The 24308-nt window shown below is 35.4% G+C and overlaps 2 protein-coding genes across 23 annotated transcripts in view; one reads left to right on the top strand and one right to left on the bottom strand.

Annotated features, from left to right (window-relative positions):
* The window catches only part of Hs6st (heparan sulfate 6-O-sulfotransferase), an 812621-nt gene that overhangs the window by 311510 nt on the left and 476803 nt on the right, over positions 1-24308 (bottom strand). The window lies entirely within an intron of this gene.
* Rim (Rab3 interacting molecule) overlaps positions 1-24308 on the top strand; it is a 272945-nt gene that overhangs the window by 241275 nt on the left and 7362 nt on the right. For 19 of the 22 annotated variants that reach the window (XM_067759666.1, XM_067759662.1, XM_067759664.1 and 16 more), the window contains 3 exons: positions 13819-13999; positions 15542-15709; positions 18322-18453. In XM_067759666.1, the coding sequence (XP_067615767.1) occupies positions 13819-13999; positions 15542-15709; positions 18322-18453 (481 nt within the window). Of the gene's footprint in view, positions 1-13818; positions 14000-15541; positions 15710-18321; positions 20180-20225; positions 20575-24308 lie in introns of those variants that run through there. The other 3 variants (XM_067759669.1, XM_067759656.1, XM_067759674.1) reach the window with 3 other exon arrangements.

The raw sequence follows: 24308 nt of genomic DNA, 5'->3' as shown, positions 1-24308 counted from the left end.
GAGGAAGGACACAGGTCAGAACTTTCTGGTAAACATTCGAAATATTTTTTATTTTCTAAAGTGGAATTTCTGTGCTATGACTAATTTTAAATTCATATTGGAGCGTGGTACGTAGTTACGACATACATATGTAAAATTTTAGTATGAATAATTTACTTTAGTATCTATTTCACTTCGTTATGATTTGAGGTTTGCTTTATGGTTGTTATTTTGCTGAACGTTACTTACAAATAGACCAATTCTAATAGAAAGCCCGTAGCTTAAAGTTTTGTTAACAAGAATATAGGAATAAATTAAATTTATTTCCTTTCACAACTGGCAAGCCTCGAATCGGTGTTGACTAGAATATAACTGGCTTGGAGTGCAAAACTGCTAGCCGACATAAAAAAAAATGTTGCAAGGTAGGCAAAAATATATTTGAATATTTCATTGAAGGCATAGAAAGTGAACTCACCATAAAGTTTATTTACTTTATGTGGGGCCAATCTTTGATGTTTTTATAATCTCCGGTTGATGCATTATCTCCTACTCTATCAAACTGCATGAAAAGGTTATTTTTGGAAAAATTTGTTAGCAGGATTTCACTCTAAGCCACGATACAAATTCGTTTGTCCTATATTGTGCAGTTGGAATATCTAAAAAAATTAAATTGGTACTCTATTTTTCCAAAAAGCTACTATCCAGCTAGTGAACTCCGTCAGATACATGATAAATATGACGGAAACGACAATAGAAAACTTAAATCCGAAATATATAAAAAACAACGATTGTAGAAGTAAAAAATTGTTTCGCTGCTCTCAATCAACATATTTAATCGGCGGTTTTGCAGTCTTTTAAGACTTCAAATTGTTGGTTACGATTAAATTATTTTCTCTTAGTATTAAAAAGAAGAGCGTCAACAATTTTATTTAGTCTTCTCCTTACAATAAAGATCGATTATTTCGTTTAGCAGTTGGATCAACTGGCTATTTATAAAATAAAATGTTTATGACTAAACTGATTAGAAAAATGCTTGAACCTTACTTATTTACTTACTTAATTGGCGCTTAAAAGGTTATGGCCGTCCAACAAGGCGCGCCAGTCGCTCCTTTTCTCTGCCAACCGGCGCCAATTGGTCACACCAAGGGAGTTTAAATCGTTTTCCACCTGGTGCTTCCAACGGAGTGTGGCCGCCCTCTACCTCTACTTCCATAGGCGGGTTCCGATAGAAACACTTTCTTGGTCGGAGCATCATCTTTCATTCGCATAACATGGCCTAGCCAGCGCAGCCGCTGAACAGTATCAATAAAATTTGTGCTCTTAGAAAGCGCCCATTGAAAAATAAACTAGCTGCTTCCGCCGCTTCAAGATACATACATATGTAATATGGGCGATTATCAAAGCCAGCTCCGTTTACGTTTTTAAAATTCATTTACATTTGCTTTTAAAATACCAATATTTCAGAATAAAATGTACCTTAAGACCACCATTATAGAGAGATAATCTTATCCCAAGACGCTTATATACAAAACTTGATTAAATCCGACAGAGAATTAATTATTATCACTTTTGAAAGTGTCGCAACGTTTTTTAGGAAGTGATATCTAATATTATACCAGTGACTTTAAAAATTGTTGAAAAATTAATAAGTGATAGCTCCAGCAGTACATAGAAAACATATTCCGTCATTGGCAGATATCACAAAGTCTTATATAAAGTACAAGAGTTCCAGCAAACAAACTTAGGATTCCTTTTTCAAAACAATAGTAAGAGCGAAACTGAGCTTTAAGATTTAAAAGCTGCATCCCGATCACAAGAAAACGAACATAATTTTTTTTTCATTTTCCTCTTGTAATCAAAGCTTGAAAATTTTTTATTTGAAAATATATGTTCTCCTATTTTATTATTATATTTCTTCATAAAATTGCTTCCAAGGTGAGTGCTGCAATCTTAAACTTAAGCTGGGAAGTATTTCTTGAGCTCTTCTTGGACTCTTGCATCCAGTTGAAATTTTGTAAAGAAAATGAATAATAATAACGGAAATACAATTAAAAAAAAAATCAATTTTGGACGTTTTCTTATGATCTGGATACCACGCTATATGCAGGAAAATATTTTAAGGTGAAAATCGTTTCTTTAAAATATTGTTTTCACAAAAGAAAAATTTGGTAATTGTTGGCAGGAGATAGAGCAAAAAGATTATATTTTTATTAGTTGTGGATTAAAAAATTTTAATTCAACTAAAGCGATTATTTCATTTTGAAATACAAAACTTATAATAAAAGCACTACCACCATCAATAACGCGATCTGCTAACTTTTTTAATTCCGGTGATTCCACCGCTGTATAGCTAAATGGTTGACGTTAGCGGTTTACCTAAGGCGTAAGTACTGTTGATGAGGGCTAAGCAACCTTCGAAATGGATCTATCTGCGCAGTTGTGGCAGTTGTCTGAAAAATAATTCCATCTTTTGTGCCAATAAAAAAATTAGCTATAGAAAAATTAATAAATAAAAAATATAAAAAAGAAAAAAAAAACACATTAATTATCATAGGCCATGAGCTCGAGTCGAGCCTGGAATTCAACTAAAGCCATTGTTTAATCTATATATATAAAATTCAAATAATGTATGTATGTATGTATGTATATAGGTATGTATGTAGGTATAGATCGGGTTGCGTCTTAAACGGATCGACCGATCACAACCAAATTTGCACAACCCACTTGAAACCTTCCAGGGATAGTCATAGGCTAAAAATAATTTCGATATATAAAAGGGGCGTAGCACCTGCCATACAAAAGGAATTTTTTAAACTGCATAACTCTGAAGGTACTCATGTTAGAACATTGAAATTCAGTAAGGAGTTATATGAGGTCAATCCCTAACACCACCAAGAAAATGTGGGGTGAGGGAGAAGGGGGCGTGGTACCTCCCATACAAATGGAATATATCATACCTTATATCTCTGGATGTAGTAATGGTAGGATAATAAAAATTGGTAAGGAGCTTTATGACATTAAGTCCTAACACCCCCAGTAAAATGTGGAATTGGGGAAAAGTGGGCGCGGCACCTTCCCTACAAATGGGGTTTTTGAGAACTATGGCTGCCGTACAAACTTAGGTTATTTTAACAGCTAAAGTTTAACTACAGACTTGAGTTTGGCTGTTATTCCGTTTGGACGTTTAGTAATCTCCAGCCGTTAAAATGTTTTGTTAATTTCAGTCTGTCTACAACTTTTATATGTATATAAAATTCAAACAAACGATACTACTTATCAATCCATTGACACAGTCGTGGAAGAATCGCAGGCTGTGCATTGTCCCGTTGAGTTTCTTAACTCCTTGGAGCCACCAGGAATTCCTCTTCATCGAGTGATCCTTTAAAAATGTTCATAATATTACGCTTGGTAATTTGGATCCTTCGCGCTTATGTAATGCGACAAGGCTTATCATCACAAAACTTCCAATGTCATTGAAGCAATGATTTAATCGGGAAATTTCAAAAACAATAAAGTTTTCATACCAAGGATTCAATTAATACCGACAGTTATGCCTTTAAATTGCAAACGCCCCAAATTTCCTATTAGGTTGGCTTTCGCAATGTCTATCAATAAAGCTCAAGGACAGTCATTAGCTGTAGTAGGAGTCAATCTTACCAATTCATGTTTCACACATGGCCAATTATAGGTAGCCTACTCCAGAGTTGGCTCATCAAAAATTCTTTTTATTTATACTCCAAATAATTTACAAAAAATATTGTTACGAATATTAGCAAAACTAAGGGGTGCTGCCATTTCTAAGCCGATGCTAAGCAGCGCCTTGCATGCACATCCATAGATCAATCATTATGTATCTACATAAACGAATCAATCATTACGTCTACACATATGTAGGTACACGCAGCTGAGAGCAACGCACAAGCACATGCAGATATCTTATCTGAAATGCTCCTGTGATCAGAAATGCAATTGTGATTGTGGAAGTGTCGCTCATGCATACAAGCGCATGGGGTATGAGAGAAGCTATAAAAATTATACATCTGTAGTTGTAGCTGAAAAATTTATAACTAACTAAGTAAATTCTGGAAGCGCCTAGAAGATGCTACGAGGAAATCACAGAGTATAAAAGATAGATCAGTTTGATTTAAGCTATCAGTCAGTTTGGTTATTAAGCAAGCTAGTTGCAAAGTATAGGTGTTATTGTGAAGTACATTAATAAAGGACATTTTTCCATTATTCAATATTGGAATTATTTATTCAACAGTTCAGTGATTCTAACGTTAGCAGAAGATTGCAAATAAGAGGATTTACAGTAAATTCGTTACAATTGGTGTCATAAGAGGAATTGTTGAATAAATTCCGAAGATTTCGAAAACAACAAGGACATGGCAAAGTTAAGTGAATTGAAGATCCAGCAACTGAAGAAGGAGTTGCAGAGCCGTGGATTGAATACAAGCGGCGTTAAACTCGAACTTCAGGCATGGCTACAAGAGACAATGAAAGCAGAACGAATTAACGTGGAATAGTATGTCTTTCATCTCGATGTCGACGAGACAACAACAAAAATTGAAGAGAAAAACGAAACATCGCAGACAATTACGAGCACAGACTTGAATGTGATATTAGCTGCAATATCTGCACAAACGTCGACAGTGACATCCAAGATGGAAAATCAACTGGAAGAATAGAAAACATATATGGCATCTCAACTGGAATCGCAGGAGACACGCATAACATCGAAGATTGAAGCACGAGAAACGCGTATTTCAGAAATGTCGACACAGATTACATCAAAGATGGAAACACAGTTAGAAGAACAGAAGACATATATGGCTGAGCAGTTGAAAGCACAAGAAACTTGCATATCATCGCAACTGTCAGAACAGGAAGCATTGGTATCATCAAAACTGGAAGCGCAGGATGCAAAAATCGCTCAATTTCAGGCAGAAGTCGATGATTTGAAGGGTCGTATGGAGCAGTTACAACTAAACACCATCCTTTGACGGTTCTGTTCCTTTCCAGGTGTTTAAGCTACAGTTTGAGAAGACCGCAACAGTGAACAACTGGAATGCTGAAGAGAAAGTCGCTGCACTGTTCATGGCATTGAAAGGGCCAGCAGCTGAGATTTTACAAACCATTCCAGAGGGCGAACGGAACTGTTATGAAGCATTGATGGGCGCTCTAGACAGACGATACGGGACTGACGATAGGAGACAGATATACCAAATGAAGTTACTGAACCGCTTCCAGAAGCCTGGTGAGACATTGCAAGAGTTTGCGTCGGATGTTGAAAGGCTGGCACATTTAGCGAATGCGGACGCACCCGTTGAATACACTGAAAAGCTAAAGATTCAGAGCTTTATAAATGGCATACGGGACGTCGAAACAAAGCGAGCTACATACACAAACCCAAAGCCAACATTCGCAGAAACGGTATCACATGCTCTGATTCAGGAAACAGCGTCGCTTCTGTGTAAGCCAGTTTTCAAAGCACACCGTGTGGAAGTAGAAAGGCCAGAGTGGGTAGACGCAATATTGGAGGCGCTGAAAGGATCGCGAAAGCGGAGTGAGAGAGTGAGTTATCAAATGCTTCAAATGCGGGAAGCCCGGTCACATTGCACGTCATTGCGATCTTGATCCTAGTGGTTGCAACAGCATGCGTGGTTTTAATAACAAAGCTGGAGGGGATGAGCAAGAGCGAGTAAGATGTAGAGATCGAGAGATATCTCCAGCTATTGAATGTCCTGTGATATCTGTGTCGCCAATTGGAAGGAAATCAAGCAGTCTTACCGTCAGAGGGAATGTCGATGGCAAGGAGCGTGTACTGACTGTAGATACGGGCTCATCTCATTCCTTGATTCGATCTGATTTGGTCTACAGGAGAGTAAAGTCATTACCTGGAGCAAGGTTGCGTACGGTCACTGGCGAGTATAACCAAGTCCGGGGAGAAGTGATCTGTGAAGTCTTAATTGGGAAGGTCATGGTTTTACACAAATTCGTTGTGGTGGAGATTGTTGATGAAATTATATTGGAATAGATTTCTTGGTTGACCATGACATCAAGATTGATATGCAGAGAAGGGTGATGCGTTATGAGAATATGGGGATATACCACTTAACTTCAGTTTGGAGAAAGATTTCAGCAGTAATCGAGTACTGGTGGAGAAGACTCGACAAAGGCCACGAAAGTCAAAGGTAAAGGTTGATGGATCGAATGGGCCAAATAAAGCGAAATCAGAAGTACCTACGAGAGAAACACTGGCATTGACAAAAACAAAGGGACGCACAAAAACAAAGGAAAGAATTTCGCTGAAAGAATGCAAGGGTGGTTTCAAGCCAGGGCACACTACTGTTGTGAAGCGTCGGAACGATACTGATTATGCAAAGCAAATCCGTCAAGATAAAGCTCTGCGAAGTAGTTCTTCATTGGCCAAAGAACAGAGTGTAAGGGAACGGCCCAGCGTAATGAGTAGTAAGATGAAACACTGGCACGACAAGAACTTTAATTCGGAAGGTTTCTTGGAGGGAGAATTTGTACTGCTATACAACCCTCACCGGCGGAAAGGTGTTCCATCCAAATATCGGTGCAGCTGGGAAGGCCCGTACAGAGTTGTGAAGAGGATCAGTGGTGTCATCTACCGCATACAAACAATTGGGAAACCACGAAGTAGAAGGGTGGTTCATTTGGAGATGCTAGAAGCGTTTAGATCGAGAGATTTGTCTGATCGGGATGATCAGACTTAGTTGGAGGGCAGTGTTACGAATATTAGCAAAACTAAGGGTTGCTGCCATCTCTAAGCCGATGCTAAGCAGCGCCTTGCATGCACATCCATAGATCAATCATTATGTATCTACATAAACGAATCAATCATTATGGCGGCCACCGTGGTGTGATGGTAGCGTGCTCCGCCTACCACAACGGATGCCCTGGGTTCAAAGCCCGGGCAAAGCAACATCAAAAATTTTAGAAATAAGGTTTTTCAATTAGAAGAAAATTTTTCTAAGCGGTGTCACCCCTCGGCAGTGTTTAGCAAGCGCTCCGGGTGTATTTCTGCCACGAAGAGCTCTCAGGCAAAACTCATCTGCCTTGCAGATGCCGTTCGGAGTCGGCATAAAATCATGTAGGTCCCGTCCGGCCAATTTGTAGGGAAAATCAAGAGGAGCACGGCGCAAATTGGAAGAGAAGCTCGGCCTTAGATCTCTTCGGAGGTTATCGTGCCTTACATTTATTTTTTTATTTTATATGTAGGTACACGCAGCTGATAGCAACGCACAAGCACATGTAGATATCTTATCTGAAATGCTCCTAAAGGTATGCAATTGTGATTGTGGAAGTGTCGCTCACACATACAAGCGCATGGGGTATGAGAGAAGCTATAAAAATTAACATCTGTAGTTGTAGCTGAGAAATTTATAACTAAGTAAATTCTGGAAGCGCCTAGAAGATGCCACGAGGAAATCACAGAGTATAAAAGCACCAGCGGTAGAGGCGCTATGGGCAGTTTCAGTTAAGCACACTATCTGTCGGGCAATAGATCAGTTTCATTTAAGCTATCAGTCAGTTTGGTTATTAAGCAAGCTAGTTGTAAAGTATAAGTGTTATTGTGAAGTACTTAAATAAAGGCCATTTTTACATTATTCAATATTGGAGTTATTTATTCAACAGTTTAGTGATTCGAACGTTAGCAGAAGATTGCAAATAAAATGATTTGCAGTAAATTCGGTACAATATTGTATAACCTATGGTTTCAGGAGTACCTAAATTCGCAAATACACATCCTTAAAATAACTTTAAAGTCTGTGTTATTTATTTTGCATATTTTTATAGAAACGTGGAACCCCGGGAATAAGCTAGTTTTTAAATAAAAAGTAATAACAAAATCTCTACCCACATCAGCAGCGTGATTCATTTACTTTTGCTGATCTTTAAAATCAAGTTTCTTTCGCAGTCAATCAAATGTTGCATTGTTGATTTCAGCTATGTATTTTTTATATTATTTAAACATGGCGTCCACCAACAAGGCAGCAGCCACCACTCTGGGTTTTCTTCATTCAAAAATATAAATAAAAATTTGTTTATTTTAAAGAAAGAAAACTATTTTTGTAAATTGGATCCGATTAATTAAAAATATAATAAAATCGAGCAAAATTAAAAGATTGCAAGGAAGTTGACTGACAAAGTTAGCAAAACACATATAGGTATGTAATACTCCTATATTGCTACGAAAGGCTAGGTACATTCCCAAGCATCAGAGTGCCGATATATTGCTGTTTAAACCTTTTTGTTTTTGTATTCAATAATCGAATGTACCTAAATTTAATTTTTTTCTTGTCACACTTATGCTGCTACAATCACAAAAATTTTATAGGCTGTCTTGTTTTGATTTCGAATTCAAAACACATCGCGAACATTTTCTATTAGCAATATAGGAGTATTACATATGTATATGGCAAAACATGAGTTTTTCAATTGATTATGCTTTACGTCGGTGGTTCTGTTGCGTTGTTTGTGGATTGAGAACATAGTATGGGGACGTGCATGTTCAAAGTCAGCGGTTGACGCCAAAACGACGCAAAAGTCGAATATGTTTGGGCCTTTAGTGAATCGCGCTAGAGGACTAAAAAAATATACATATATTATATGTTCCAATATATGCACCGTTACTGTTAGTGATAATTTTGCTGCATATCTTTAGGCGCATCTGCATATTTTAATTGTAGGTGGACATTAGGCCATATTAAGATTTTGGACATTCTATTCATATACAAAATGTATGGCAATATTCAAAAATGTCGGATAAGTAATTATTTTATTTTACTAATAACGACTTATAAGGCGTTCATTAGGTAAATAAAAAGCAGATTTGTTTTCAATCCAGATAAAAACTGAATATAAAATGCATAATATAGAAGCTATAACTAGTTTTATTTATAGAATATGCTTTGATAGAAAGAAGAGTTGGGTGTATTCATGTCACGAATAATTAAATAAAAGTAAGTTTTGTCTTTGCTGCTACCTGAATGTGCCCAATTTGTGTTTATTTTCCTATCGCTCTCTTAAACAAAGCGCAAAACTATTTTCAAAAGTAATTTTTTAAGTTTCGCTATGAAACAGCCGCCTTTAACTCACTCGCCTCAATGTGTTTCACCTGCTTTTTATCTGTTTTCTCATTATGATTTTCAGCTTCCTTTCTACTTCGTATTTTTCTTCTTTATATGTGTAGTATCCTTTGGTAATCTTTTTGTATCAGTGATTCGGCATGGGATTTCAAATAATTGTACATAACAACATACATACATACATAGGTGCATATGTATATCCGCAGAAGAATTATGGCTCTGTATGTGCTTTACTGTAATTTAGAAAAAAATCGTCTGTTCTAGATATTTTCTACTGTATAATATATATCGACCTATCCTAATAGAAAAGTCATAGCTTGGAAGTTTTATTAACAAGGTCGTATCTCTGTTGAAAAGATCGTATCCCAGCGGAGGCAATTATAAAGCCGTATTCAGGAGGCCGGTTAAAAAGGTTTTGGGGGCTTAACCATAACTGTACGTCATCAATATTGTCGTTTTTTCTAATTTGAAAGAAAACATTTAAAACAACTGCCATAAATCGTTGTATAGATCCATTCGGGAGCTGTTAAACTGTCTCATCGGTAACGTTTTGGCGCCGCTGTAAATTAAGATTATCAATGACTTAGCTGAGATACGATTTTGTAAATAAAACTTTCAATCTACAACTCATCTAGGAGGAATGAACGTAGATTGAATATTTTGTCAACAATAAAAAAGGTGGCGGCCACCGTGGTGTGATGGTAGCGTGCTCCGCCTATCACACCGTATGCCATGGGTTCAACTCCCGGGCAAAGCAACATCAAAATTTTAGAAATAAGGTTTTTCAATTAGAAGAAAATTTTTCTAAGCGGGGTCGCCCCTCGGCAGTGTTTGGCAAGCGCTCCGGGTGTATTTCTGCCATGAAAAGCTCTCAGTGAAAACTCATCTGCCTTGCAGATGCCGTTCGGAGCCGGCATAAAACATGTAGGTCCCGTCCGGCCAATTTGTAGGGAAAATCAAGAGGAGCACGACGCAAATTGGAAGAGAAGCTCGGCCTTAGATCTCTTCGGAGGTTATCGCGCCTTACATTTTTTTTTTTTTTTTAATAAAAAAGGAACTCTGCGATTACGTTAAAAAGATCCAATACAAGCTATGTCACAAATAAAGTGGTATCTCAGGAGTTCGATTAAAAAGGTTGTTACTGGTTTGAAAAATCTAATTGTTTGTTTCTATCTTTTTAAGTGAATCCCTCAAATACGACTCTCTTAATGGTATCGCTGAGATACGACCTTTTGAACAAAAGCAAGAGACTCGACCTTTTCAACGTAACCATCTGTTGTGTCCTTTTTAACAAAACTTGCGTCATTGTTAACAAAACTTGCGTCATTGTTAACAAGGACCCTTCTAATTGGATAGTTCGATAAGTTGGTATCTATATTTTCTTTTCGTGTGTTGGGTGTAAATGTGTTAAGTATTGAAAGCTAAATCTATTTTCTTAATTTTTATAATCATAGCTTCATCTCTTTTTATTCATGTACATACATACATAGACAGATTTATATAACATTATAAGTGTATATTAGGTTGGGTATTTGAATTTATTTTTTACGAAATTTGAGTTGTATACGAAATTCTAAAAAAGTCTTTTTTACGATAAAAATGTTAGTGAATTTCCGCTCTTCCAAATTTTAAAACTCGCGGAAACGAAGCTTTCCAGAGAATGAGAATTTTTGCAAAAATTTCAAGCTTTCAATTGAACCGGTCTTTCTGTGGCTTTGCTTTTTTAATATTCCCCGGGAAGAAGGGTTTTCTTAATAATCACGAAAAAATAAAAATAAATGGAAGATATTGTAAACAGTTTTTAACTGAGGATTGCTGACGTACTGCTCTGGGGAATATTATCCTTTCTCGTCTGTCAGTTCAAAAATGCCTTATCTCAAAGTTTTATTAAAAAACGTCCCATCTTATATTTGGGTTCAAGAACTCTGTATCTAACAAATTTTTCAAATGCGTCCTATCTTACGTCAAAAAGTATTGAATTTATGCTAATACCTGTATGATAATATTTTATTTTTTTTCCATTTTCACTGTATTTTTTTTTTTTTTCTTACATTTTTTGTCACCTTCCATTCTAATACTGTTGTAGTATTCGTGCATAGTGTATAGACTCTATTCCACAAAATTAACGAAATACAAGAAACATTTGTCCTAGTTGACATGCACATTTCCAACTTTAACTCCAAATATCTCCGGGCATAGATACAACATTTATTGCTGTCTTTTTGGACGTGTATTAGCTGTCGACCCCTGTTCTAGACTTTTACCAAAATCAGCGTGCTTGTGAAATAAATAAACCAAAATAACGTGCAACAATATTTCCGCTGTATTTTCTTTGTTTTACTGTGAAAAAATTTCATGAAATTTAAAATTAAAACGAGTAAACAACACTCCAATCTTTTTTCTTTTGTGGGCAATATTGGTCTCTCTTGCTCTTACTGGAAATTGTTTTTGCATTTTCACTTCCCGATAAAGGTAGGTCAATATTTCTAGCTTGGAATTCAAGACAAATTAAAGCAGTGCCGTATAGGTATAAGATAGGTCATTTTTGAATAAAATTCTATAGTAGGGCGTACTTCAAAGAAATTTTGAAATAAGGGCTGGTACAAAAAGTTCTGCAAATTAAAAAAGGCCCATAAAGTGCTAACAGTTACTTTGTTTGTACTTTTGTTTTTATATTTAAATCGTTTACGTAAATTTCTGTGTTGATGGCTCCCATCGTATAGAACAGCGTGGAGTTATGCGCTCATTCACAAATAACTTTCAAAATCAGAAACTTACTGTCAAAATTTTTCATCAGGATGGTTTTTGCAAACTTCAAGCAATAGAACTGGGTACCTGACAACGTTTTTAGGTCCATTTTAAATACCTTGCGTCTATTTTCGTCTCATAGAGCTTACGAGCAAGGGAAACGCTTATTGACGTGTGCTTTCACTTCGTATTGAACCTTTATTTGTACATTTTAATAACATTTCTCAGCTTGATTCGTGATATTTGCAAATTTGTGGTTTTGCTTATTTTCGCAAAATCGCTTCTAGCCATGGGTCGGATATTGCTAATTAGGGATAGTTCATTCTTCTTCAACTGGACGTCTGCAAATCGCTTGTTCGGTGGCTTTTCCTATGTGAGGCAGCAGTGTCACAGAATGGTCCTGCCTTACTTTTAAATCTTTCATGAAAATGAAATGGTATATTAAGTTTTTGAGATATCTTGATGAAATTTGGTGAGCTGGTATATTTGGATATCCTATCAGTCATTTGTCGGAACTAACCGGATCGAATCATTAAAGCATATATCCCATTCATTAACATGAACATATGTAAGCAATCACAAGTTTTAAGAAGAATCAATGTTTTTGTAATAATGGTCAAAAACATATATTTCAAATAATTGTTTGGGAATCTTTTTGTAGTCATCGCGAGTATCTGTAGTGTCCGAAGTACAAAGGAGGTCCCCACTTCTCCGACGGGCCATATCTGATCTTTCTGCAAGATGTCATGAGCGTCAATTGGCTGACATGAGAGCTTTGAGCACCGATTCCTCGCAAAAGTTGTATTGAACCCAATCAAATTTTTATTTTCCTTGCTAACAGGAATACGTGGTCAAAGTATTTAAATTCAATTTTAGATCAGTCTGTATACATAGATACTTTTTCATCATACTTTTTTTCTTAATTAGAAATTTTTTAGAAATATAGAAAAAAATGTTTTCAGACGACTGCCATTGCTGGCTATATAGAGCCATTTCGAGGGCCACTAAATCATAACCATCAGTAAGCTTTAGATTAAACCGTCCAAAACATTTCTTGTCTCTGCGGTGTTTTGCTTATTTGCTTCAACTCCGAACAAAATGTTTTCAATATATACTTAATAGGCCCTTAGCAGTTTAAACGGTTTTGGTCGTCCAACGAGGCATGTCAGTCGCTTCTTCGTTGGGTTAACTGCGTCGTTTTTGACCTGGTGCTTCCAGCGGAGTGGGGGCCGTCATCTTCCTCTGCTTCCAAAGGCGGCTTCCGATGAAAATACTTTCTAAGCCGCATCATCAACTAATTTTTGTTAGCTCGAGTATATTTTATGCCCTTCGCTCGGTTATATTACGTTTTCAACCAACCCAAACTGTGTGCTTGCAAACTCTTTTATAAAAAATATTTCTTGACAGAAAAAATTTTGTTAATACCAAAATTAAAACACTGCTTTCGATACTTCTCCCGATATTTTTAGATATGTTTGACCAGTCGTATGAAACTGGCAACATCGGATATTGGGTTTGGTGGAAACTTAGTATTATGTATGTATTAGGTATCAGCATGTTTAAATTAAGAAGCACTTTTAAATTAAGAAGACAACTATCACCACATCTATCCACTTACCAGTTTCTATTATCAAACAATTCCTAAACAATTGGGTATGTTATAATCATAACATCTTACAAATATGTATACATTCGTACATACTTACATACCTCCTTATGTAACTCTAAATCTCCCTGTATATAGCTGGAACTGTTTAAATTTAATATTGCATTCTTGCTCTTCAAATTGTGTATCTAAAGTAGATACTTATGTGCAATAAGTATTTATCTTTAAATTTTCTCTTTTTCTATTGTGTTAAATTTTTTCGTTGTAATTGTTTTTCTTCACATATTGCATCACATTTACCATACTATGAACTACAAATATATTTTTATATTTCCTTATAAAAAACACGACGCGCAAAATATATAGATTTTCGCCATCCCTGAGTGGTAACGATGGTCAGTTGTCGGAGTTCATAGATGGTTTGGGACCTGGACAGTTGGTTGGACGACAAGTTTTGGGTGCGCCTTCATTAGGTGATATACAATTATCAATGTGCCATCAAAAGGGTTTCTTAGAAGTAGAAGTTATACGTGCTAGAGGCTTACAGGTAATAATTTAATACAAATTTATTTTGTACTGTTATTCGCACAGCTATTTGACAACGAATTCACGAGCTAATATATTACAAATGCAAAATTATTCTTTTTAAATAAATACCAGTCGACGAAATGCAGCTAAAGGTTCTTGAAGATTACTTCAAATTGAGAAGCTCGGCCTAAATCTCTTCGGAGGTTATTGCGCCTTGCATTTATTTGCTATTTATGCAGCAATTTGATAAAAACTAGCAGGGGATTTCTGTATCTAATAGATAGGTTAAGTCGCTGAACATTCTTAGTATACTTGCAAATTAAATTATGTATCTTTTCACGGGTGAAAAAAATAGACGCTTTACATTAGTCAAATTAAATATTGTTGAAACTCTGTGAATAAATGGAAGTAGCTTATTTTGTGTGAATGCTTTTTTTAACTAAATTTAAATAACTATAAACTCTATGAATTCTTACTTTCTACGGATTTTACTCAGAACATATCGCCATGGAAGAACATACTTCATAGATGTTGTATTTTGATAAAAATTCCTGCTAGACGAAATCTGTTTATATCTTTACGTATTCTGAGCACGCGTTATGGGTGGGACAAATTTTATTGTTTAATAATTCCTTACCAACTTGAAATAACTAAAAACTGAATTGCTGCATAAAGTTGAAACGAGTTTCTTAATGAAAAAGGAACGTCTAACAAATATAACATAATAAATTTTGACTTTTTTGTCACGGGGAGGACAAAGCTAATACTGCTGAAAACATTAAATAATAAGAATATAGGGCTTACGTTATTTCGTATTTAAATCAGCTTCTTAATTTAAAGATGAATTACTCGAATGTTAGCTCAGAAATCGTTTGACAACTTTTCTAAAACACGCTATTTCAACCGTATCAAAATAGCAAAATCAGCATTTTTTCATTAGAAGAAAATGGGTATTGAAAATGCTTTATTTTATTTATTGCTTAATTTAATATCTTTAGGTTGATTTAAGGTTTCTACCACATTTATATTCACACTGTTTCCAATTTCATAAGAAAAATTAACCCCACATCAGTTTTCTTTTGTAATTTCTCGCAGAATTAAAAAGAAAAGTGTTGCGTTTTTTAATATACCTACGTTAACCTGGGTCGATTTGTTTGGATGAAAGTTAACCGATATCGCGCCATCGATTTTTCGATAGGATTTCGAGCCAGCGAAAAAATATGGCGAAAGGGTCAATTTGTCGACCAAAACACTCCCCAAAACCCAAAAAATATTTTTTTTTTTTTTTAAAAACTGTTGTGAAAACGTTGGCGATAACAGTTATTTGAAAAATTGACCCTTTCGCCATTTTTTTTTTTTTGCAGGCTCGAAAATTATTTTTTTGGGTATGCGTAGTGGAACTTTTTTTCCGAGCCCAAATCCTATCGAAAAATGGCGCGATATCGGTTAATAAATCGACCCAGTCTAATCTACATATCTGGCATTGAATTCGTGTAAACAATAGTTTTAATACATACATTTAAAATAACTTAATAATAATAACTCTCTAACATAACAATAGCAAAAGCCGACGTCAAAAATGCTTCCTGCTCCATATGTTAAAGTTTATTTGGTTTCTGGTAAACGGTGCATTGATAAAATGAAAACCTCGACGGCCAGGCGTACCTTGGATCCACTCTATCAGCAACAATTGGTATTCAAGCAGCCATACCAAGGATGCATTCTGCAGGTAAATAAATATAATCTTATTAGATAGTAAAATTTAAAAGAAAGAAATATATTAACTTATTTAGTCGTTAAAAATCTGAACTCAAATTAATAATCAAAGTTACACTTTGAGCTGTAAAATCCCCGTTTTTCATTGTGTGGATCGAAAATCTTTGTTTGAATAACTGAACCAATACATTTTAAAAATTAAACAAAATTTATTTGAGATCAGGGCCATGATTAGTGTATTAACTACACCGAACCTACCTCAATAGTAAAGAGTTCGCTGTGTTGGAAGTTAATTTGTAAGAATCGCCGAAACATTGAGTTTTTTCTCCTCTTCAACAATAGGTGTATGTTTGTTTAATGGTGTGTTCAGTTTATACTTATATTTAAGAATTCATGAGCTTAACACCGGCTTATAATAATTGAATTTCAATTATTATGTTTTCTAAGAGAAACTGAAAAGAAAGAAACATTTACTGGCATATTGCGATGGAACCATTTCGAAAACCGCCAACGTAATCATCATCAGGCAATTTTGTAATGTTATCAAAGGTTTCACCGGGATTTGAACCGTGAATCACATGGTGAAACTGCGGTTGCCTTTAACCACTAGGCTATCCTGCTGGTATTTGTTTTCATGCTGAATTCAGTTTTTCTCATTTCTACACTAACAACACAATTGAGACATTTTGTCTCTATATTAATTTGTGTGCAATATAGATTTGTTTTTGTAAAGTTCTTCTTCTGTTACCTAGCTTTATCTTTTCAGACACTCAGTAGTAGCTCTTGTTGCCCCAGCGGGTTAGGGGATCAGAATATACCCGCGGTAGGTATGCCTGTCGTAAGAGGCGACTAAAATACCAGATTCAAGGGGTTGTGTAACGCAACCCTTCAGGTTGCCAGCGCAATATATAGCTTCTCCGAACACGATTGTCAACCTCACCTATCCGCGGCGAATCCTGTTTCACTAACAGACGAGGCTCTGGCGACCACAAGCTCCTCATAGAACTTGGGGGTGGGGAGGGGGGAATGGCCTGAAGGTTTAATGTGGCCACATAAATCGTTCCCGCGATGGTCGGGCTAGCACCTTAATGATGCTGTGGTACCGGAGCGTACCGGATCTTTATCCGGCAAAGGACCATCACATCGATAACACTCCCCAAAGCCTTCGGGGAGCAACCTTATCCCTACAACAACAACAACAACAGCTCTTGTTGCGCTACGGCCACTGTTATTTCGGGAAGGGTATGTTCAAATAACATGTAATGCACGCGAGCAAGCCACTCAGCTACATAGTTGGGCGGTGTTTAGTTCGGCTAAGCAGTAATGTCAGTTACAAGTTTTTTTTCTAGATCTAGTGCTTGTTTGTTCGTAGATAGATATTCAGACCAATTCTAAATATTCTCGCGGAATTTTGTTCTCGCGGATTTTTTTATTCCCGTGGAAAAATTCCTCCAATTCTGTTCTCCTAGGGAGAACAATAATTGGGGAATAGGAATTTCGAATTTTCGAAGTCAGCTGTTTTGTTAATTGAAATTTCGTTGCACATTTCTTATTTTGTTTAAAAAATTGAAAAGTTTAATTATTGTTGCAAATTTGTTGGAAATTAAGAAATAAAATATAAACATTGCACAGTATTTATTGCATTTCATGTGGTATTCACTGAAATGAGTAATGAATTGGTGCCACAGCAACATCAACAGCGGAACATAAGAAGAAGACGGCCGCATAACACAAATCTGCCGGAGTTGCCTGCTTTCATTCAGCAAAGCAATTTTCTGGCGGCCAAGTTGAGTTGAATTCGTCCTTCATCATATGCCAAAATCTATTTAAGCCTTATTAAAAAATCCTTGCGCAATTTCTGGATGGCTGCATCAAATTTGTATACCAAGAGCTCTACCGTTGCTTATGATATACTTTTCAACTTAAAATAAAGAATATTGTGGTTGTAGTTGTTGTTGTATTAGAAGTGAGAATATTGTGCTAGAATATAAATACATCTTTTAGCACAAATTTGTACAAATAAGTGTTTTTTCTTAAAATAACCAATTTCCTTTAACTATTTTGATGCATTCCTTTTAATTTAACAAGTGAAAAAACTCCTTTGAAATGGCAGAGAAATCTCCCTCTCCCTCACATTCATAATACCTACTTTTCTCCCATAACCGGTTTCCGCTTTTTCGAACATTGTTCAGAATAGGAGGAAAGGGAGAAGTGAAAAAACTCACAAGGAATTTTTATTTAGAATACGAGGAATGGGAGAAGGGAGAAAACTCGCACGGAATTTTCGTTTAGAATTGGGCTGATTGCGTTCGAAATTTGCCCGGGACAGCTTGTTGAGCATCAAAAAATATTCCAAAAAATGGACTGCTGTAAAGAGTACATAAATCGTACGAAGTAAATATGCTTCACACAGTCAACACATATTTCATATGTTTTCTGCTTCGTATTTGGAACTTTTGTTTTTCAAGAATATGGTAGCTATGTTTCGAATGTTAAAAACAGTTATAGAATTTAATGAAAAAAAAACCTAGTACCATAAAGGACATATTGAAATCTTGTGTTCCCACCATATACTTAAAAAAACGTGTAAATTTTTATATCATAAATTAATTTCTAACTTTACAGGTGACTGTTTGGGGCGATTATGGTCGCATCGAGAAGAAAGTATTTATGGGCGTGGCTCAAATAATGCTTGATGATTTAAATTTATCCAATATCGTTATCGGCTGGTACAAGCTCTTTGGAACAACATCACTGGTCAGTTGTCCTAGTAATTTAAGTTTATCAAGACATTCATCAATTATATCATTTGATTCAATAAAATTATAGAATGCATAAGCACGAATACTGATAAAAATTAGAAACTTTAAACACGTATTCCAACAGAGAAACAAAACCTGATAAATATTTACCTATATTTGCATTTATTGGTTGAGCAGATTTTTGCAAGTTGTTAAATTAGTGATATATTCATTAGAGTGTTGTATTGGTTGTCATTCAAAATGTTAATACCAAATGACTTCGCACTTAGAATCAAATAAAATTCGCAGTATTCCAGTTTATAAATTAGGTTAAAATATCACTCTTAAAATATTAACTCTGAAATATAAATGAATTCACAAACATATTTATGAACCAAATGGTAAGATAAATGTTACAAATATAAAAAACTCAGCAAATTGTTGGCAAGCCTATACAAAAAAATAAACTGCATGTTAATGTGGAGCATGAAATCAAAAAAGGAATCGATGCAATACTTGAATTAGATTTAGCTCTTTAAATATCGGATACTCAATAAATGATACCAAAATGATTCAAGGTTCGATTCGAGCCCAAGGCCATAACAATATTTTTTTTTCTAATGGTAATTATTGTTATTTTTTAATTTTTTTAAATTTGAAAAATTGTATTTTGTTTCTGGAATAGTAAGTAGAAAATTTTTCAGACAACCTGCCATAGCTGCGCAGATAGATCCATTTCGAAGGGTTCTAAGCCTTCATCATCAGTACGCTTTTGGCACGCTGCGCTAACCATTTAGCTATACAGCGGTGGTTTGTTTGACTGGCAAATTTGCTACTTCTATTCCTTTTACCAACTATATTTATTAAGTGTTACGCCATCTGGTGCAAATCACTGATAATGCTGGATTTTTGTTTATTGTCAATTACTTTGTTTGACATTCCCAAGTGCTCATGGTTTATTAACAATTGTTTTTGTTTTTTTCGGCCTATTGATAATTGATTCAAGTTTCGATTCGAACTCAAGGCCATAACAATAATTTTCTTCAATGGTAATTATTGTTATTTTTTAATTTTTCTAAATTTGAAAAATTGTATTTTGTTTTTGGAATAGTAAGTAGAAAATTTTTCAGACAACCTGCCATAGCTGCGCAGATAGATCCATTTCGAAGGGTGCTAAGCCTTCACCTTGAATCATTTATCAATAGGCCGATAAAAACAAAAACAATGATACCAAAATATAATAATGAAAATATTGATACTAATTTCAAACTAAACTAAACAGCTTTAAACCGCTATGCGTTGGGTCTCATGTCAGGATCAGCAGTAATATGTACACATTTGCTGTTTCAAACTAAAAGAGACACATATGTACATATATAGCAATAACTTAGTCAGTCCAAATGAAAAAATAATATTTTGTGTTTTCGGAGCATACTTAGTACAAAAGTTGAAGATGATAAAATTATAGGCGTGAATATGAACCATTCATTTTCGAAATGGCTATTTATAATTTAAAAAAATGGCTGAGTAAGCCACAACATATCCTTTTATTGAAACTCTGTGCCAATTCAAAATTGGTATTTATAAAATTCAGCTAAAGCTGACATTGTTGTTTGAAAAGCTGGGTTTTAGTATTAAGTTTTCCATTTTCGGAAAATTTAGGTTTATAACATTTATCTGCCCATGATACACATATAAATAAGTATGCTTAATAATTAAAATTATTGTCTATACCAAATACTTACCACCATTTATTTCTTAACTAATTGCTTGTGTTCACACATGTAGTACTCGTTTTCCACGCTCGAGCAAGAAACAGAAATAGCCATTTAAGAAATCACTCACTCGAAATCAACACGTATGGGATACTACTATACTAGCATACCTACTAAAATATTTACAATATATATACACTATACCGCAAGCAGTCAAATATATATACAAACCATATACATACATATATCCATATGTACATAACAAAATACTTAAATTAATACTTTAACGCTAATAAAATAAATAATGCAAAATTTAATCTTAAACAATAATTTCATATACTTACCACTTTGAAATAAAATATAAATACATATATGTATGTAGATATAATAATAATAAAATTACTATCGTTATGTCACCACTTGTTAAGTAAACATTTCACCGACTTAGTCGTCTGGCACTCAATCGCTCAACATTGTTTCTAGGTATGTTCTGTTCATCGTAAGAAGCATTTAAACATTTCCTTTATCCGCACAATTATCTAATTATTCAAATAAACAAACATAAACTCTAGGGTTGTTACAAGGAATCAATTATGAATTCTCAAATAAAGCACACATGTCGACATAATATATTTGGGAATATTGAGACCAAACCGATAACTACAACACGTGCCTCACTGAAGACTGGGATAATTCCATTGCAATTTTCTTCAGTCATCGTGTAATTTTTTAAGGGATGTTTTCACCATCTTCAGTTAGGTACTTGTCTATGAGCTATCGAAATTCTCCATGCTAACTGAAGCATGCTGACTGTCAGTTAAGTGCAAGGCAAAACGTGTAAGCAAAAGTCAGCTGTTTTACAGGTATTTGATTCACAATAGACTTAAGCGATTTGTTCTACAAAATATTCACATTTATCAATTTAACTGGGAGTTGGTCACCCTGTGTTGGTAAAAACGAAAATCTGATTTATTTCTACGCTCTACCTAATTTCCAACTTAACTAGATTTCCCATATAAATTTTGCTTTATATAATCTGTAATTATGTACGAATTCTAGAGATAACGATACACCTCTAGAACGCGCTTCATATCTGAAACACGGAATAAAAGCGAAACATTCAAAAAATAGGAAACAAGATACCCGACCGACATATTTGAGATGGAATAATATATTTATTAGGGATAAGACTCGCATAAACGCATAAATTAAATTATTGTTCTATAAGGCTGGTTTTGAAACATTTATTCATACATTTGAAGCTAGTTGTAATTTCAGCCCTTACTTATGCCATAAAATAAATGCAAAGCTATCTTTGAAACTGGTTTCAACAAGTACAATGTGTTGATAAAGTATCAAATTTAAAATCCATAACATCTGGTGTTCCCTAAGGATCTATCTTAGGTCGAACACTGTTTACGCTTTTCATTAACTAATAACATAGTCACATTTTGCTGCAATGTCTCGATCCATCTTAATGCCGATGATATCCAAATACAGATGCCTCGTCCGATTGGGCTTTTTGGAGACTTATTTGTTAGGCTGAATGAAGACTTAGTGACAAATCAAGTCTAATAAAGAAAAAATATTCTTCCCATCAATTTAGGATTCAAAATCAACTCCACTCTGACTTATGTTGACCATATCAGCCTAGTCAACAAAAAAATTTAGAGTACTCTACGAAATGTGTACCGATCTACCTATTTGTTGTCGCGAGAGACCAAGATGAAGCTGGTAAAATATATTATTTTGCCTCATATTTGCTACATTGAGCTTATACGGTAGCCTTGATTAGGCTTCATTAAGTAAATCGCAGCTGGCCTTAAACAATGCGGCGGTTTTTTTTTCTTAAAGGAAGTTTGATCATATATCTCTCTTTGCTACAAAAATCCTTGGATTCGACATTTCCTTGCTTTTTGCATACGATCTCGTATTCTCAAAATTCAGGTTACTTATTAAAAAGCTAAGTTTGTGTCTGTCGACTCGAAATTCGAATATCTTTGTCAGCTCAATCCATCATTGGAATACACTTCCATCTAAGACAAAAGCTATTCGAAAATCGATAAGTTTCCACCAATTTATAGCTCAGTTTGCGATTCTCAATCTAAGGTCTGCAAATTTTCCTTTTTTTAAAATGTGTAAGGTTATTTTTAAGTTGTTTATGTTCTTATTCCTAAAACCCGAGGACCATTACAACTTTACTCAGCATTTTAAATTTCAAAGTGTATTGAAAATGTACACTGAAAGAAAAACACTGGTAAAATCAACCGAAATACGAGTCAATTCAACCGAAATTTCTGTCAATTTTTATCAATCGCAACTGCGCCCAAATATTTGATTCGTAATTGACGGTTTTAGTAGTCAAATGAACAAAAAAAGTTGTTGCGACAGCTTCGTACGAAAGTACATACATATGTTGCGGCATTTGCAAGGCACTGAGATCTTTTCATGGCAGAAATACACTCCGAGTGCTTGCCGAACAGTGCCGAGGGGCGACCCCGCATAGGAAAATTTTCTTCTAATTGAAAAACCTTATTTCTAAAATTTTGATGTTGCTTTGCCCGGGGTGTGAACCCAGGGTCTTCGGTGTGGTACGCGGCCGCCATATACATACATAAATATGTGCATACATATAGTACACAGCATACATAAGTACAAAGTAGAGAGTGAAGTGAGCGTAAAATTCTCTTTGAAATTTTCTCATGTATTGACTGTTGATCGCTGTTGAAATGACCACTGAGATCAGTTGTGTTAACAAAAAAATCAGTTAGATTGATTAGTAATCTGTAAATTTTTCAGAATTTTGTTAACTTAAGAGCGACAATTTCTCTTCTGTTGACATGACTAAACTAATTTGTTTGTTCGACAAAGAACTCGGTCGAATTGACCATAGTTCGATCAATTACACCAAATCTCCGTTAAGTCAAGAACAACAGAACCGATTTGTTCATTTTACTAGCACCATTTCTTTTAGTGTAGAGTACAACTTTTCGCAATTTTCTTGGGTTTAGCAGATTTTATTATTTGGTAAATTTTTCTTTTACCAATAGGTGAAGAAATCGTTTCCGTTTCCATCAATATCAAAGAGTTGTTTTGAAAGAAAAATCATTCAAAGTGTTAGTATAAAATATTACATGTCTTTATCATTGTTTTTCATTACATTGACCCGTATTAACGTAACCGCATTCACCTGAAATTTTGTAAATTTCATTTTGGATAAGTTTTCCGAAAGCTAAAACAAAAAAAGAATTCAAACATACCTTGTAACCACCCTAAAATATACACGCATACATAATATTGGTATTTCATAGTTTTTATTAATTGCATGGATTTTGATTACGTTTTAAGTGATTATATTAACGCTTGCAAGCAAATTTTGTATTTACAAATGATATAGTTTGTAAATAATTACTACTTACTTAATTGGCGCTTAACCGTTTAAACGGTTATGGCCGTCCAACAAGGCGCGCCGGTCGCTCCTCCTCTGTGCAAACCGGCGCCAATTGGTCACACCAAGGGAGTTTAAATCGTTTTCCACCTGGTCCTTCCAACGGAGTGGGGGCCGCCCTCTACCTCTGCTTCCAGAGGAGGGTTCCGATAGAAACACTTTCTTGGCCGGAGCGTCATCTTTCATTCGCATAACATGGCCTAGCCATCACAGCCACTGCGGTTTAATTCGCTGGACTATGCTGATGTCTGCGTATAGTTCGTACAGCTCATCGTTAAATCTTCTTCGGTACTCGCCGCCGCCAATGCTTAGAGGTCCATAAATCTTTCGAAGAACTTTTCTCTCGAACACTCCCAGAGCCGCTTCATCTGCTGTTGTCATGGTCCATGATGCTGCACCATATAGCAGAACGGTTACTATAAGTGACTTGTAGAGTATGATTTTCGTTTGCCGAGAGAGGACTTTACTTTTCAATTGCCTGCCTAGTCCAAAGTAGCATTTACTGGCAAAAGTGATTCTTCGCTGTATTTCAGAGCTGATGTTGTTGCTAGTGTTGATGCTGGTTCCCAAATAAACGAAGTCTTTTACTATTTCAAAATTATGGCTGCAAACAGTAGCGTGGTTGCCAAGGCGCATATGCGCTGACTCTTTGCTCGATGACAGCAGGTACTTCGTTTTGTCCTCATTCACCACCAAACCCATCTTTAC

Source organism: Eurosta solidaginis, chromosome 1 (genome assembly GCF_040869045.1).
Source record: "Eurosta solidaginis isolate ZX-2024a chromosome 1, ASM4086904v1, whole genome shotgun sequence".
Taxonomy (NCBI): domain Eukaryota; kingdom Metazoa; phylum Arthropoda; class Insecta; order Diptera; family Tephritidae; genus Eurosta; species Eurosta solidaginis.
The sequence above is the reverse complement of the archived record's forward strand: the minus strand, read 5'-3'. Positions and strand labels throughout refer to the sequence as shown.